This window comes from Lissotriton vulgaris, unplaced genomic scaffold, assembly GCF_964263255.1.
Source record: "Lissotriton vulgaris unplaced genomic scaffold, aLisVul1.2 SCAFFOLD_2334, whole genome shotgun sequence".
NCBI lineage: Eukaryota > Metazoa > Chordata > Amphibia > Caudata > Salamandridae > Lissotriton > Lissotriton vulgaris.
Window position 1 is genome coordinate 80,160 of NW_028252487.1, and position 17,251 is coordinate 97,410.

General features: G+C 40.2%; 1 protein-coding gene across 1 annotated transcript in view; it reads left to right on the forward strand.

The window, feature by feature from the left end:
• The window catches only part of LOC147662143 (fatty acyl-CoA hydrolase precursor, medium chain-like), a 269,558-nt gene that overhangs the window by 52,240 nt on the left and 200,067 nt on the right, over positions 1 to 17,251 (forward strand). Inside the window, exon 5 of the mRNA XM_086951080.1 lies at positions 1,258 to 1,374. Within this exon, the coding sequence (XP_086807206.1) occupies positions 1,258 to 1,374 (117 nt within the window). The remainder of the gene's footprint in view (positions 1 to 1,257; positions 1,375 to 17,251) is intronic.

Sequence of the window (17,251 nt, forward strand, 5' to 3'; positions counted from 1 at the left end):
GCCACTGGACTAGCTGGGCACTGAGTGGCAACTTTCTAAAAGTTGCTTACATTTAAAAGTGACATAAATCTCGACTTGCCATCAAGTCAGATTTAATGCTGTGATTAATTTGAAAACTTACAGTACTTAGTTAGGTAGTTCCTTTCAGAAATTATCCAGGCTGGGATGCCAGCTGGTAATCATGTGTTAGCCAATGGGGCATGTTAACCAATGGGGCAACTCAATTTACCCCAGAAAAAAAAAACAGCAATTTTGAAGTGTTGCTGTTAAGACATATAAAACATATATGTCTTACCTAACAATATTCAGCTCCCTTCCATAAGACTTCATTGGTCTTACGTACGGGAGGCTTCCATATAAGGTTAAGGGTGTGGTGGCGTTGCTGTTCGTTTTAATGGCAAAGTTGAACTAGCAGTGTACACGCAACCTTTCCGATTTGCAGTGCCAGGCTGGGAACCATTTTGTCCTTTGTCACACTCAAGGTGGCACAACCAGTGCTGCAGCTCTTTGTGGACACTCTTCCTTATATACCCTAGGTACCTTCAGTACAAAATAGTAGGGACTTATAAATAAGTCAGTACTTGCCAATTGGGTATAGCCTATTCAACATACTTTTGTTAAAGGTTGAGAACACTGGCACTGGGGTCTGGTTAGCAGGTCTCTGTGCACTCTCAGAGTCAAGAAACTAGCAGCATCAGTCCAAAAATACTGGGTTGATTATGCAAAAAGAGGCATACACCAAGAAAGCACAAAGAATTTATCAGTACACAGTTCAGAAACATAAGCGCACTCCTATGACGGTTTCACACATTGGCATGAAAAGCACCGAAGAACTAATCCAACAATATACTGAAAAATTTGAGGAGGGTTTATCATTAATTCTCAGATCTCACTCGAAGCTTTTGGGAAATTGCAGCAGTCGTGGTGAACACACACTATAGAGACAATGGTCTTCTTGCACAGATCTCACTATGAATTGCAGGAAGTACTGCCCACCCCATGTGAGCTCCTATTTGTTAAATATCCTCTTGGTGTAGAGCCAACATTCCTCATTTCAGGTCGATATCTTCTAGGTGAAACTGCATGTGGTATCATTTCATTTGAGGTAATTTGTACCAAAGCAATGAGAAATTACAGGGTGTTTTTATTTTCTTTAAATATTCAACTTTAACAATTAAATTGTTTTAAAAAGACACTAATACAGCAGTATATTTCTCCACCACAATTAATAAATGAGTGACTATGTTTATCATCTAGCCATATCTGTACGTACCTGCTGTTGTCGATGGCATATTTCTTCCGAAGAAAGATTACCAGCCAGTGCCCTACATCATTGGGTTCAACAACGACGAGTGTGGATGGCTGCTTCTTACAGTAAGTAGATTTTAACTTTGCAATAATACTGATAAATGCCAGAAATGTTAACAAATTGGGTTAAACAACAACCAGTGTGGATGGTTGCTTCCTACAGTAAGTAAACATTTACTTTACAATAACTGCTGATGCCAGAAATGTGCATAAATTACCTTTACAACTTTCATTATTCATTTGCACGCACTTTAAAAAAATAAAAATGAGAATTAGCAAAGTTACTGCTTCAGGTCGGGGCATCACTTTTGTTGATGTACCTGCAGCGCAGTGTGTTGCTCCATATTTACAAGGCCAAGTAAAATCACCCTGCATGGTTTTTCATGGCCCTGTAAGTTAGGCCCCTTTTCATGCAGCGCTTTGCGTTAAAGGGGCATACCATGGGAGTTTCTGAGGGTGTTCCATGCAACACCTGGGGATCCTGCCGCATTCCCAGGTTTACGTTTTGTAAACCTGGCAGTGCATTAGAATCCTAGGCCACACCTCCCTAGGGGAGGTGTAAGGCGGCTCAACGAGGAAAAATACTTTTATTTCTACTATTTTTTTTCCTCTTTCTCTGCGTACTGCATTCTGAGGCACACATAGATAAAGGAAAAGAACCCTTGTGGTGTCCTTTCCCGCACAAAAACAATCTCCCCTAAAACACAGACTCCCTTGCACCATGGAGCAAAGTTGCCTGCCTTGGCGCGTGGCAGTCAACTGAGCGCCTGCGCTGTGGAGAGCTCAGGGATATGTCATGTTGTTGTAAATATGAAGCATCCCTTGTCAATGAAAGTGACAAAGCACAGCACAGCCAAATGGCTTGCGGTGCCGCTCTGTGTAACTTTCTTGTAAATAAGGCCCATAGTCTTGCACGCAATTTTTATTCAACATGTGGATTCCCTCTTCCTGACCATACTTGCTTGTCCCTGTTTTATTTAGAACTTTTTTTCGATCACTGTTAGGAGTGTAAGGTTCACACATTCATATTATTGAGGGCTTGAATGACTTCCAAGCAATGCTTATTTTTTCCAGGTGGCTAGATTTGAAAAGCATCTGCACAGAGTGTTGGGGAGAGAGACTTATTTTCCATTGTCAGACTTTGTCCAAGAATAAGAGAGAAAATATCAGGACAGGGAGAAAGAAGAAGTGAGACTAAGTGAGGCACACAGTGACAAATGTAGAATGTGCGGATTAAATAGAACATTTACTAGTGAGATGAAAAGGCAGGAAGTGTAGGGTGGTGTAAGAAAGAGGCATGATGTGGGATCAAGTTGAAGTAGCCTCACTATTCAGCAGACTTAGAATTTGGCTATGCTAGTGGCAGGTCCTAAGAAAAACTTTGGGGTCCTGCAATGGTGCCTTTTTTCACAAATTAAGCTCTGCCAGCAAGCACAGATCATGGATCACAGATAGAAAACTATGCTTGCAACTGTAAATGACATGGCTTTTGAAAGCCACTAACAAGCAATGTCACAATGTAAGGTACAGGACGAATTCCATTCAAAGACATTTAATAACTTGGTGAAGAAAAAGGTGGCATTTTACACAAAAAAAAAACAAATATGTCGTTCAACTGCAACAACAGCAAGAATTGGTAAATGCATTAGGTTTTTCCTGTATGATTAATAATAATTACTTTTTTTGTATAAGTTTGAAGTTGATGAGCAGTTGTTTAATATAAATGTGCATAACACACACAAATGTCGTTATACTCAGCCATGCTGTGCTAATGAACTCTCACAAACACACCAGTGCAGTGTACTCCTCTGACAATCTTTGAGCTCCTTCGCTTTGCTTCTCACAAATTAAGCACTGTTGTCACCTCAACATCACATCCATGCCCTCTCTCCATAAGATGTGAACTTCAATCTAACACACTCACATGCCCATAGCATTGTGTCAAAACCACATAATGGACAAAGATGCCTTCACACATAACACTCAACAGAAACCAAGCAATGGATAATCCTACCCCCCATCAGAATGAAACCAATGGCAATGTCCTTCAGTGGGCACCTCCATGCACATAATTCTCCACACAGAACCATAACAGGACCTAGCTGGTTTCTATTGTATAATACATCATTGTAACAAATACTAGCAAACCTTGCGGCCCATTATCATTTAAGAAAAACACCCAACCCAAGACCATGTTAACAGACCACTTTGATGAGAGTCAATGATGCACCAAAACCATAGTGCTGAGGACACAAATGATAGTAAAGCACTATATCCATGCACCTAACATTGAGCAGAAGCACCACTAAAAGGTAATGCAAGCGTCCTCAATATGGTATGTCCTTTGCTGACGTAGCAACAGAGCTTGGATTTTATTGCACTTAATAGAGAACAGCTCCTCAGAGTGCCATTCCATAAACATACAGCGGAACCAGACTAGATACTACATCATACCAAGTCCCAGCGCTATTCATATACTTTGTGGTCAAATGTGAAAGCAGACATTTTCTGCATGGATTTTTCTGTGTCACATGCTGTGACTGTGTTCTGAATGTTCACAAGCACAGCTGCTGCCACCAGTGGGCTCACCCTTTTATTGAAGGTTGCAGGGTTTTCTGTAGCGCATTTTCTTCTGAAACATGGAGATGAGAGGGGTGGATCCAGTTTGCCAATTTTTGACACCACACACACCTTAAGCGACACCTTTCTTCTTCTGCAGGAAAGAGTAACGGTGTTGTGTAATATTTGGTATCTCCTCGGGATCATGTATCCCCTGCGCTTCAGCACTCCATGGAGGTAATGCCTATTAAGACAGCAGGGACAGCTTCACAGCAACCAAGCCCACCTCAGGAGAGCCAAACCTCAATTCCAGCAGGCAGAAGCAGCAGGGCTCTTAGAAAAGCTCCCACTAGAAATGCACCCATTGCTCTACTTACGGGGACACTCAGAAAGGGTTTTAAGAACATTCTTAATTGTTCAATCTGTTTATCCTGCTATGACCTTTTACTATTTATTGTGGCAACCTCAGAATGTTAAATAAATGTAAAACAAAGGATAAAATAAATAAGCTCTCGCATGCTAACCAAAAAATTAGTTTACGGAAATGGAATGAAACTAACACAAGGAACAAATTTGGGGCATATTATCAAGGGGGTTTATCTCCGCTTTTTTGGCTTTAAAAGCCAAGAAAGTGGAGATAAAATGATCTCCCTATTACCTAGCTGTCGCTAACACCAGTTAGCGACAGCTAGTAGGAGATAGCGACCATCTTGGGCCCCACTTTGCATGTCAGAGAAATTTATCACTAATGACATGCAAAGTGGGCGTGCCAAGATGTTAGCGACTGGAAACAGTTGCTAACATCGCTATCTCCTATTACCAACTTTTGGAGATATTCGTGCTAAGCGCGATTATCTCCAAAAGCTAACACCTGCCCTGAGCAGTTCTTAGCCATGTAATCCAATGGGAGGTGGATAACATGGCTAAGAGCATTAGCTCGGTCATGCATGAATATCTCTGACTTTTCAGCGATATTTATGCATTTCGGCCGATTTTTATCGCTTAGGAGATAAACCTTGATAATAGCAAGGTTCCTAAGCGATAAAAATCGCCGCAGCTCGGCGATAAAAATATTGCCGCTAAGCCAACATAGCGATAATTATCGCTAGTTGTTGGTAATATGCCCAAAAGAATAATAACAAGACGAGGGAAAGTACAAAACAGAAGCAGTTAGCCAGAAGAAGAGAACCACATTTATGCAGCCTTCAAAAAAAGCCCCAGCCTTCACAGCTTATGGGAATGATTGCTTGAGCCATGAGAAACTGATAGGAAAAATACAGACGTGAGAAAAAGACAAGTAAACTGACCAATACGAAGAGAAGGTGGGATGAAAATCCCTTTTAAGATATGTTGAATACAATAGATTTCACAAGCACAGCAGAAGTCCTGAGCGGGTGAAACCTAAAAATCAAATTTAATACAATTTAATGGTGGACCACTATCATCTGATTAAATCATTTGTAGGAGGCACTGTTTGAGCAAGGATGATGCTCTGAAAAATTGGACGGATTTGGTAAGAAAAGAGATGGAAGTGGGCTGTATTAAATTAACATTTTCCAACACCTTTGTGTTAAAAAGGACACTGGATCAATAATAAGTTGAATTCTTTTAATGTAGTCGAGGAGCTGAACCGGCATCTGTTCAGCTTAAGCATCAAACAGCAACTGCCTCATTTCCAAACAATGCATTATAAATGACACAAACACGTTCTAAATGACATATACTAATTGTGTAGTAACCTTACATCATCTGGAATGCTTTAAAGAATGAGAACACAACACTTTGGTAATGAAGGGGATCCTCAGGTTGGAAGGAACATGAGGACTCAAGCTAAAATGGTGTTATCAAATCATTATAGTAGGCAAAGAAACTCTATTCTTGGCCTTATGATGGAGAAAAGTGTTTTATGCAAGAAACATGGTTGATGGATAGGTAAATATTAGATGTAATATGTTTTTAATACAACTGTTCGAGCAATAGGTTTAGGCCAGTAGGGAGGCAAGGGATATTGATAAATAACTAAAGTTTGATGTCTAATACTTTAATGGAAAAAGTTGTGATTAGCATGGTTCAACAGTAGTAAGAATTGAGGAGTAGTCAACCTAAAATGAAACAGGCCTGCATTGATGTATATGTCATAATTAGGTTTAAACCAAAAAGTATTTATGTTCATTAGAGGAATATAGAGTCCATTTTAGAGAAAGGTAGCCTGGGGTGGTAATCCTGGTAGAATGCAAATTAAACCTGATAATTATAGATACCGTTACAAAGATGACAACACAGCAGCTTTTATCAGAAACGAATTCATGCTTAGTCTCCAATTTACTCTGTTGACTCAGGGTTACACCCTGGTGTTCTAACTGGGGAATCCATTTTTAACCAAAAGTTAAAAATATTGAAAGGCAGGAATGTAAACGATCAACCTGTGAGGTGCACTTCTATGAGCGGGGCAAATTATCATCAAGTTCATCATATTTACGTGGACGATAATGTATTGTTTAGGCCGGCTGATTTGTTTTTAGCAGTAAATGTGAATGACAAGTTACAAATAAATGTCATTTTTACAGTAATGACAGAGGATGGTAATATAGTACAAAATTTAGACCAGGCAGCCATAAAGGTGGGGCTATTGGTACATAAGGACAGTGACATAGTTAATTAGTGTAAAGTCACAGCGATATTACAATATAACTTATTGAGTGATACTAACTCTAGGGCATTAGAGAAATGCAAATGAAAATACATCAAATAACAGTTAGCCAGAGGGCCTGGATCCAAAAGTCTGTGTTACATAATCAATGGTTTGACAGTGAAGGCATACGAATGCCTTGCACTATTTGACAATCTTTCAGAAGATATTCTAAAAGGAAATCACAAACTGTGGAGTGTTTTTACAAAGGACTGTGGAAAGATTATACAATTCTTATCAAATAGGAGAAGAAAGAACAAATTGTAAAAGCATGAGTAATGTTTAAGGTAATTATGATTAAGGAAGATAGACAATTTTTAACTCTGAGCTCTCAAGATAGAAGCAAAGTCGAAACTGAGGGAGAACGATGGGAAGAGTACTTATGTATGCCATGTGTGCACCCTCAAGACAATACAAAGCATGGCAGTCTGAAAATGTGGTTGACAAAGAGGAGCTCTTCGTAAGTGTTGTTGAAATTGAGAGAACAGATTATCAGATCCAGACAATATTAGTAGAATAGTTTCATCAGCAATTGCTCCTATTCATAAAAATAAGGATGAACCTAAAAACTCTGATAAGTACAGATTGTTTTTATTTTCAGATGTGTCTTCAGAAATAGAATTTGTTGCAACGATGCTACTGCAAGAATTAGAGGACTGGGTGTTTAATTCCAATAGAGCATGCAGAATTTGAAATAGGGCAGTCTACCTCATAAGATATATATTTGCCTTAAATTATAAAACTATGGAGAATGTATGAGTTTCTCTCTTTTTCATGGATTTATAATCAGCTTTTGATATGGCGGACAGAAATGTATTATTATAGAGTTAGAGGTGCCTAAGGGTTTATTGAGCTTAATATTCACACCAAAATGTGGTCACAGGTAAAGCTTAAGCAGACCAGAATGGATTGAAGGAGGGCTGTGTGCTAGAACCCTGTTATTATATTTATTCATGCATGACCTGAGATTTTCAGGTGGGAATCCAACCAGGGTACCTAATGCTTCAGTTATAGTGATGTGTTATGTAGATGACCGATTGGTTTTGTATTGTGCACCTGTAGGTTTACAGAGGCAATTAGAAGCTTTAGATGTATTGTATACATTAAATGGAATAACAATAGGTATAACAAAGATGCAGGTTAGTTCCAAAAAAGTTGAACTTTAATAGGAGTGTTAGTAACTCACATATAGAGAGTATTAGTTCCTCTAAATATTTGGGTATGATTTTTATTAATCACATTATAAAGATGGGAGAGCAGCATTGCTGGGACTATGTCTTTTTAATTTACACTCAGGTGGTCTTCCTCTGCAATCATTCCTTAGGGCCTGTTCTGTGAAAATACTAGAGTCTACAATATGTTATCGATTGTCAGGGCGGACTAATTACCGGACCAAGGCCAGATTATTAGAAATTTGAAAGTTATGCTTTGAGACTGACAAGGTTTGGGCTTTCGGATAGAGAAGGAGTAGGTAGAAGCAATTCATTTGAAACTTGAATTCTGTTCCTAAAAAAACCGAGCAATGAGGCAGCTTGAAACAACTTTAATCTCTCATTAACACAAGAGTGCATGGGCAGCAGATTCTTTTAAAAGGTTGTATCCGTTCCTGACCAAATACATTCTTAAAGAAAGTGGCTCTGACACATTTTTATTTTCGAACCTTTTCTGACAAGTGTGCCATTATTAGTGTTTTTCTCCAGTTTGTTGCAAACAAGCTGGAGGAAAATTCTTTTGAAGAAACATTAGTTTCTTCACTTTTTATTGTTTGGAGGACTTTTCACCCCCAAACCTATATTTTAAGAGTGTTCCTCCGAACCCCTTCAACCCCCCTTCCCGTTCTTTAATACCAATAGTTTTGTTCCTGCCTGCTTTACTACTTCCTCCTATCTATTTATGTTTCCCCCATTCTATACACCCTCCCACACTACTTTCCCTTTCACTCCCTTCTATTCCTTCGTCTCCCCTTCCTTTTCTTTAATACTCACGTCTTCGACCCTCCCACTTTACTCCTTTTTATTTTACTTTTATTCCTTTGTATGTTTCCCCACACTGTACTATAAACTCGCCTCCGTTGTCTTGATAAAATATGCCTATTCCATTAACACGTTCTATTTTCGTGGAAACCGTTAGCCTGATTTCTTCAGGCTGACTTTCTTCATGCTTAAAAATGGTTTGCAGTTTAGAAGACCTGTTTAGCAGCTCTAGTAACATTGAGCAAAAGTAGTGGCATAACATTAACACATTTATATCTTATTCTATTATTATTGATTTTATGAAGAAGGCTGATTCAAAAACCCTTGAAAATATCAGCAAACGAGTAAAGGCAGAAGCCTTTGTGAAATCTTTTCTTGAAGATAAAAATGATATAGGCCCAGATGCATCAAACAAAAATCCGTTCGCAAAGGGGTAGATTCTCAGAATCGGCCCCTTTGCGACCAGTATTTTTGCATTTGGGATGCATCATCCCGAATGCAAAAATCGCAAATTGAGAATTCGCTAAATTGCATTACTTGCATTTAAGGAATCTGAAATTGAGATTCCTTAAATGCAATGCATTAATGTTTAAAAAATAGTGACTTCGTTAAAAGGACACGCAAATTACCATGAAGTACAACTTCATGGTAATCTGCAAAAACTTTGAAAAATGCACTAAAGTGCATTTTTCAAAGTTTCATGTTGCACACAGACATGCCCTAAGGGCATGTGTGTGCGCAACATATGTGCACAGATCAATTTCAGGGGGTGCAACAGTGTGTCCTTTGGACACCCCTGCACCCTTGAAATCGCAAACTTAATTTGCGAATCGCTATTTGCGATTCGCAAATTGAGATTGTCTTCCCATTCATTCCTATGGGCCTCTAGGCCCATAGGAATGAATGGGGAGGTATTCCTTAATTGCGACTCGCAATTTGCGAGTCGCAATTAAGGAATTTTAAGAAATCACAATTGTTTTGGCAATTTCTCGATGCATTGCATTTTGCATTTCCTTATTTGCGATTCCTTATTTTTTGCAAATAAGGAATTGCAAAATGTATGCTTGATGCATCTGGAGGATAGACAATAAAATGTCATTATTTTTTTTTAAACTTAGAGCAGAGGGGGTGCATTATCTTCTGAAATATCAAAACATGCATTAAAGACATTAACTGCTCATTTTTCGATGAGGATCATATTTTACCTGTAATACTTTACAGAAGCTTAAAAGTGGTGTTAAGTGCAGCTGATTGACTTGTTTACCATATTAAACAGTGCATTTATGATTGTTGCGTCGAAAATTGTTAATGGCTTGTAAGCAGTTCTTAAGCAATCAAATGCCAATACAGTGAATAGAGCTTTTGAATATTTTTAAAGGTTAGACACACAAGCTGTCACAGTAGCATCTGCATTATTGGCTCTTAGATTAATGATCAGGGTTCAGAAAACTGTTACAAAAGCAGGCCTTGTTTTGAATTTCATTTTTTTCTTCTGCGATCTCTATTGTATCTTACCTAGAACATGTACATCAAGTTTGTTTTATTTGATTCGGAACTCCAAAGAGATCCACAAAAAAGCAATGAATGCAACAATACAAGACCATTTTTACAAGAAAAAAAAAAAAGCACATTACAAAGTAACAATTTCTGTACAAAAGGCCGATACGGGTTACAAGAATCAATAATACATACTGTGCAAGAAGAAAAAGCCCCTCAATAAATATCTAAAAAACATTTTAAAAAGTTAAAAACATTAAAACAAAACATCTCGTTAGGAGGGTTATTTAGAGCATGTACAAAAGCATTAGCAGTAAGAATACTCAATTTCAAGCAAATGTGACGTAACCATTTGCGACGGAAAGTGAGCAGGGAGGGACATATAAATATGACATGTGTCAGATCTTGTTTAGGGAAGTTGCAAAAGTTGCAAGCTGCGGAAGTACCATACCACTTGGCCAAAAGTATATTTAAAGGCAAGAGATCTTGTCTTAACAGAAACCAGAATCGTCGGTCACCATGGGATAGGTTCCAAGATATGTAGGGTTGCCTATATTTGATTACACAAGATGAGATAAATGGAGTGACTCCCTTCCTAGTTACAATATACTCCCTATCTAATCTGAAACTAAGTGCCCATGAGGCCCGTTTCAAAACTAGTTTTATTTGGCCCTGCGAGAGTGAGAAAAGGGAGGTCTCATCTAATTTCAGAAGTGTCACTGCCCTTCTGAAGTTTTTTACAAGAAGGGAGAATTCATTAAAAGACCCCAATAGTTCGTCTTTCATTAGGCGTCTTAATGTCCCCACTTCCCCCTTGGCCAAACAGGCAACCCAACGCACCAACCCCGCTAGGCCCTGGGCCCAACTACTACGAACTCCAAACTCCAGTCTGAAAGCGGCAGCTGTACATGAATTATTGGTAGTGGTTAGATTCCGGAAAATCTTCCCCTCTGCCAACTGCAAAAAACCCCATTGCCCCAAATCCACTATTTCAAGTCCATATAGTAAAGTGGACGGGATCTTAGCACGAAATACCTCTAACAGGAAGGAGAAATGGCGCCTCCCTGTGGCTGAATAAAGGGCTTGTAAACTTTTGCCTTGGGCCACAGCTTTCCGCATGTTGTTATCAATATGGGGTTTCTCACTGGAGTTATTAGTTATTACTTTCCCCAAGAAAACATAACTATTTACAACTTCCAACTTGAGTCCCCCAACTGTCCATCCAAATTTCACAGATTTAGGTTTTTTATTGCCAACAATACACATTATTTTGCTTTTAGAAATATTTATTTTGAGAAAGTGAGTTTCAGCAAATAAATGGAGGGCATGCAGGCGGTTGTTTAAGCCTTTAGGCGTTAGATCCAACAATAAAATATCATCGGCGTAGAGTAAACTAGAAATCGCGACACCTCCCAGCGTAGGAGCTATTCCTTCGCAGGCAGCGAGTCATAGGGAGATTCGAGATATATAAAGAAAAGAGAATAGGGGCTAACAAACAACCCTGCTTGAGACCATTAACAGAGTAAATAACCCTAGATAGCCATCTTTCTCCCCCCAAAAGGACCTTACACCAAGTATCTGTGTGAAGTGCGCGCACCAGCTCTAACAAAATAAATAAAAGGCATACCCAGCGCAGACAGCTTCCTCCATAACAGCGGACGGTCTACCTTATCGAACGCTGTTGAGAAATCAATGAACGCTGCGTACACTTTACCGCCACGGACCCTCACATATTTGTCTGTAATTATCTGTAACGCCGTAAGATTATCAAGAGTACCATGACTCTAACGAAAGCCTGTCTGTTCAAGGGGCAGTATATTACTATTAACTACCCACTCATTTATTGAGTACAGCAGGCATTTAGAAAAGACCTTACCAATTGCATCAAGAAGGGCGATTAGGCGATAGTTTTGAGGAACATTCCTATCGCCCTTCTTGAACAGCAGCACCAAAATGCTACCCTTCCAAGATGGCAGAACTGTTTTGCTCATGAAGCAGTACCTAAATATCGGAAACAAAATCTTGCTCCAAGAGCTGGGATCCTGCTTTAGAACCAAAACAGGGAGCTCATCTGGGCCCATTGCACCAGAGGAGCGTAATTCTATTATAGCCCGTACGATAACCCTCTCAGAAGGAGGATCTATGAGGGAGCTATCTTCTTTACAGTCCCCAGAGGCATTTAAACAGCCATTACTCGCGTAAAGGTTAGAAATAAAACTAATCCAAATGGCTTCAGCAATGGGAATTGGAGAAGGAAAAGACATTGTTCCGCAGCCCTCACTAAGTAAGGACCAGAACAACCTTGCTTGCCCGCGCACTGCGGCCTCACACAAGCTAACCCATATTGTGTCCTCTTTGCCCCTTTTTATTTTCATTTTAACCCTATGCCTCCTTCTTCTCAGAAGGGTTATTTTATTGTTTCTATCGAGGGATCTGCATAGATATTGTTCCCTGACTAGTTTATTTATTTCCCTATTGAGACACAAAATAGAACTAGGAGTTGTTTTCCTCCTTTTTTGTCGAGAGGGTTTTCTAGCAACAGACGTTACCACCTTCAAAAAATCTTCAAAGAGGGGTAAAGACGAGCTATCCTCATTTTGTAAAGCATTTAGTTTATTCTCTATAATAGATTCTAGGCCCATAATAGCCGTGGAGTTCCAAAAGCAACGTCCAGTCTTGTTGGCAAAATTAACAAAGTCACCGCTGAGAGTCCAGGAATCAGTGATAGGCGGATTTATCAACACTGATACCGATAACACATTATGATCACTCAGTGTACTCTGCAAGATTGATAGGTCGTTTAGAATATAAAAACTATTCATATCTATAACCACGTAATCTAAAATAGACCCACCATGAATGGATCTGTGCGTACAATTAGCAGGAAAATCAGAGGAAAATCTTCCATTTACTATAATCCCCTCCATCTCAACAAGTTCGTTTAAAAACTGTTTCCCTCTCTTGTTTGTTTTAATCTTACCCGGAAAAACGGCCCGGGGAATATGGACAGATTCCTCTTTCAACTTGTTTCGGAAATGTTCCAAACTTAGGTTTGAGACGTGACAGTTGAAATCTCCCACTAGTATTACATGGGGAACGGGAATTTTATCCATAATTTTCTTTGTATAGTCAAAAACCTGTTTTAGAATGATATCGAAACTAGCTTCTGGGGGGATATAGGAGTTAATAATTACTAAGGGTTTCAAGTTCTCAACATTGTCCGCACTAAACAATGTTACTGATTGAAACAGCTTACTTGAATCCAGGTGGTGAGAAAAATTCCACCTTATTTGATTTGAAAGTAAGCAAGCAATACCACCCTTAGCATGGCCTCTCTTTGATGGTGAGGCTCCCCCCTCTCGGCAAAAGTAATCTTTTACTACTGGCATTTTATCTACACACCATGTTTCTTGTAAACAAATTACAGGGGCCTTCAATGAAGAAAGATACTGCAGTTTCTCCGGGTCATTTTTTAAACCAGCAGCGTTCCATGAGATTATCTTCAGTCCACTGCTAAAGGTGTGAAAATAATTTGGGATGACAAGGGGATTAACTGGTCAGGACACCGGGCAACCAATTCCATTGGCAGTTTTCCTCACCCATAGTCCTATTAGTGACCACAGAGATAGGAATTCTATATGTCACTTGGTGGGTACTTTTAGTTAAACTTATCTTTAAATCCTCGAAGCCCTGGGCAAACCCACTTGATCCAGATGAGAACGGGAAGGAATTTTTGACTACATTATCCTCTTTCCTATTCAATACAAATGGCATAACATCGATCCCTCTACATTGAAAATTCTCAGCCTGATGGAGGATAAGGTTTACAATTAATTTAGAATAGAATTTTGCCCTAATATACATCCTATCCTCACCTTTCAAGATCGTAACCAGATCAATATCATTAGATTGTAATAATTTTAATCCCTCAAGCTCCCCGAAGCATTTGAGTAACATAGATCTATTTAATATTAGACCAGAATCAAATAGGGGGAAAAAATCCAATATGAGAGTATCGACCCCTTCATTATTAGGGATTACATTCGAGTTTCTTAACTCTCCGTCATCAACTAAGAAAGGTAGGGCCTCTGGGTTAAGAGGGGTTAGTATAGAGGGTATATCTATCTTCCTATCTTCCACAGGTGCAGGAACCACCACCCTACCAGGAAATCTAACACAACTTCCAGGTGCAGATACCTCTCCCTCAGGGACGGGGTTCACACCCTCCAAGGAAATAACTTCCTTTACTGAACGATTTAGTCCCAGAGCTATAGGACCAACCAAGTCAGCAGACAACTTTAGAGGAGAATTATTTTCAAAATCATTTAAGGGAGAGTGCTCCAAACAGCAAAAGGCAACTCTTCTCTGTCTTTTTTGCTTGTGTCTACGGACAGGTTTCCTCTTTTTCCCTCTGGTAGTTTTAGACTTTCCTTTTTTGTTTTCCTCCATTTTAATGTTTTCCTCGGGCAGGAAGATTGGAAAAAGTTCTTTATTTGTATTAGTACCATTCAATCCCTCAATTGCCTCAAGCTCTTCAATTTTAGATCATCATCAATGGCATTGTTGTTAGCTGATGGTAATGGAGTAGGGGACAGATCTGCCTTTGCCCCGGATAAAACATTAACATCAGCAACCACTGATAATATATTTCCAACGTAGGGTTGAGGTTTAGGCGAATTCGCTACAACTAAAGGGGCCTTAGGAGAAGAAAGCGTAATAGGGCCTACTTGCGGAGCCAAACTACAAACCTTCTCAACATTTTTATTCACCAGGGCCGTCAAAATCTGTGTAACTGCCTCCAATATACAATCCGAACTACCAACAAATCTACCCAGTAATGACAGAATGGAGGACAACAAATGTTCAAGGGCAATCATTGACTCAGAAATTGGTCTATCCTGCCGATCAGGTTCAATTAGCTCAATGCCGGATAGCTCCAACTCGGGACTCTTAGAAAGGTTGGACAAAGAATACATATCAGAAGACTTCATAGAGGGCGTACTGCTATATAACAACAACCCAGATGGACCTGAAACTAGTGGTGTTTTAGTGGAACCCACAGATTCAGAGAGGATGTCAGGAAGGTACCTCTTACAAAGCTCCATATCAATATCTGGAAATAAAGGGTTTCCATCAGGAGTCACCAAAACACCCCCTACAGAATTAGAAGTCAAAATGTGCCCCGTCGAAGCCATAGGGATAGGTTGAAGTGGGCTTACTACTATTAAAGAGAAGGTGGATTAGGAATGTTCTCTGTAGGGGGATGTATATCAATAGAGTTAGAGTCGAGATGATCATCAGTCACCGACAGGGGAACAATTACACCTGGTGTATTTACCACACAGACGTCTGCACGTACAATTTTAATAGGAGAGCGACCCCATTTGGCACCGGTATGTTTAAGGCTTTTTCCCATAAGTCAAATAGTTGACATTGTCCCTTAACGAGGGGTAGCTGTGCATTCTTATTTCGTAGAGGATTAGATTTAGTCTTACTACACGCTCTTCCCATGAGAATTCTCCCTGATCGCAACTTTTTGGCGGTCATATTTATATTCTCACTACACAATCACAAATGGAAAAGTAAACAGTAAATATAAATACAAAACACGTTAAAATTTAAAACACAAGGCTAAGGCAAAGTAATGCACCACAAAGTTCAAAACCACGTATAATGGCAGCAAAAAATAAATGCTATCTAAGGTCACGCATTACGTGTGTTAACAATGCAAAGTGCCACAGTATTTATCAAAGAATAAATATAGTAAAATGAAAAGGAGTGGGCCCAGCCCGGCCTACTTCGGTCTCTGAGGGCTCAGAGGGCCCGCCCTTAGCCCGGCACCGCCTGCGCGCGTCCCGCGATGCCCGGTACTGCAGCCCAATTTGAGCCAGGTGAGGGGGGCGTGGCGGGGAGGTGCTCCAGGCCCAGATGGCTTGTAGGCGATGATGTTTTCTGGCCTCCCTGTCAGCCAACAAGCCCACAGTAACGAGTGTTTCCCGTGAAGCGGGAAACACGAGCAGTTAAGCACAAGCGCTGCCAAATAGCGCTATGAAATAAACAGGAGCGTTATTCTTGCAGTTACGGCTGCACAACAGAGTTCACCTCCTCAGCAAAACGGCAGCCAACTCCAGATCAGCAGCAAAGATCTACGGTCTCCGCACTCTCTCGAGGACACGCCACGCCACCGCCTGGCTGACTCCCTAACTCGGAGGGGAAGGCGGTGCAGGATGAGGGGTGTTTTTCGCGGCTTTTCGTGGTGCCGGTTTTCTGCCGGATCGCTCCCGGTTCTGTGCTGGGAGGGTTTTACGGGGGGCTCCTCACGCTACAGCCACCACCACTGCTGCCCTCCTGTTCTGCTGCTACTAGCTTCCGCTTCCTCTGAGAAGACAAGCGGCTCCGGCCGCAGCAGAGCACAAGCAGGTCCGGCCGCGAAGCTGAGTTCAGGTGGCTGCGGCCGCGAAACCAATTAGCAGAACACATGAGGCTCCGGCCACTGAGAACACAAGCAGCTCCAGCCGCAGCAGAGCACAAGCGGGTCCGGCCGTGAGGCTGAGTTCAGGTGGCTTCGGCCGCGAAACCAATTAGCAACTGTCGACAGCTGATTTCCTCGGTCAGGGTTCTTTACACAAGCACATGTACATAATACATAGGTTGTTTTCATGATGTAAATTGTGGGCAATAAATTGTTACTGTCAATAAAACTTTCTTCGAGCATTAAAAATCATGAAAGGAAACATAACAATTACACAATCATAAAAATGTATTATCTTACAAAGATTAAAAACCAAATAACAAATGTAAATACAATAAAAATAAATGTGACTTCATGACAAGTAAATATAGCTTAAAAACAGGCAACTTTTGTTCTGACTCTAAGAGCCCCAGTCAAAAACTTGCCATGTTAAAACAGATGAAAGGACCCTTCCGCATTTCTAAGCAACCCAATGCTGGTCTAGCTTGAACAAAGATGTAATCCTTAAGTAAAGGCATAAGATAACTATACCGAAGAGCTCGATAGGGTCTCAGAAAAAATTAAATGCAAGGTATCCTGTGGAGAAAAGTAATCACAAGAACAAGGACCTCTCTCTTCCACTTTGTTTCAACCATTTGGAATTGCTAAGGACCAGTGTAGAATGTTTAGTCTGAATCTGGGTAACAAATATCGATGTTGAGAATATGTTACCATGATTAATTAAGGCTCCCCACAGGGCGGGTTTTTAGCATG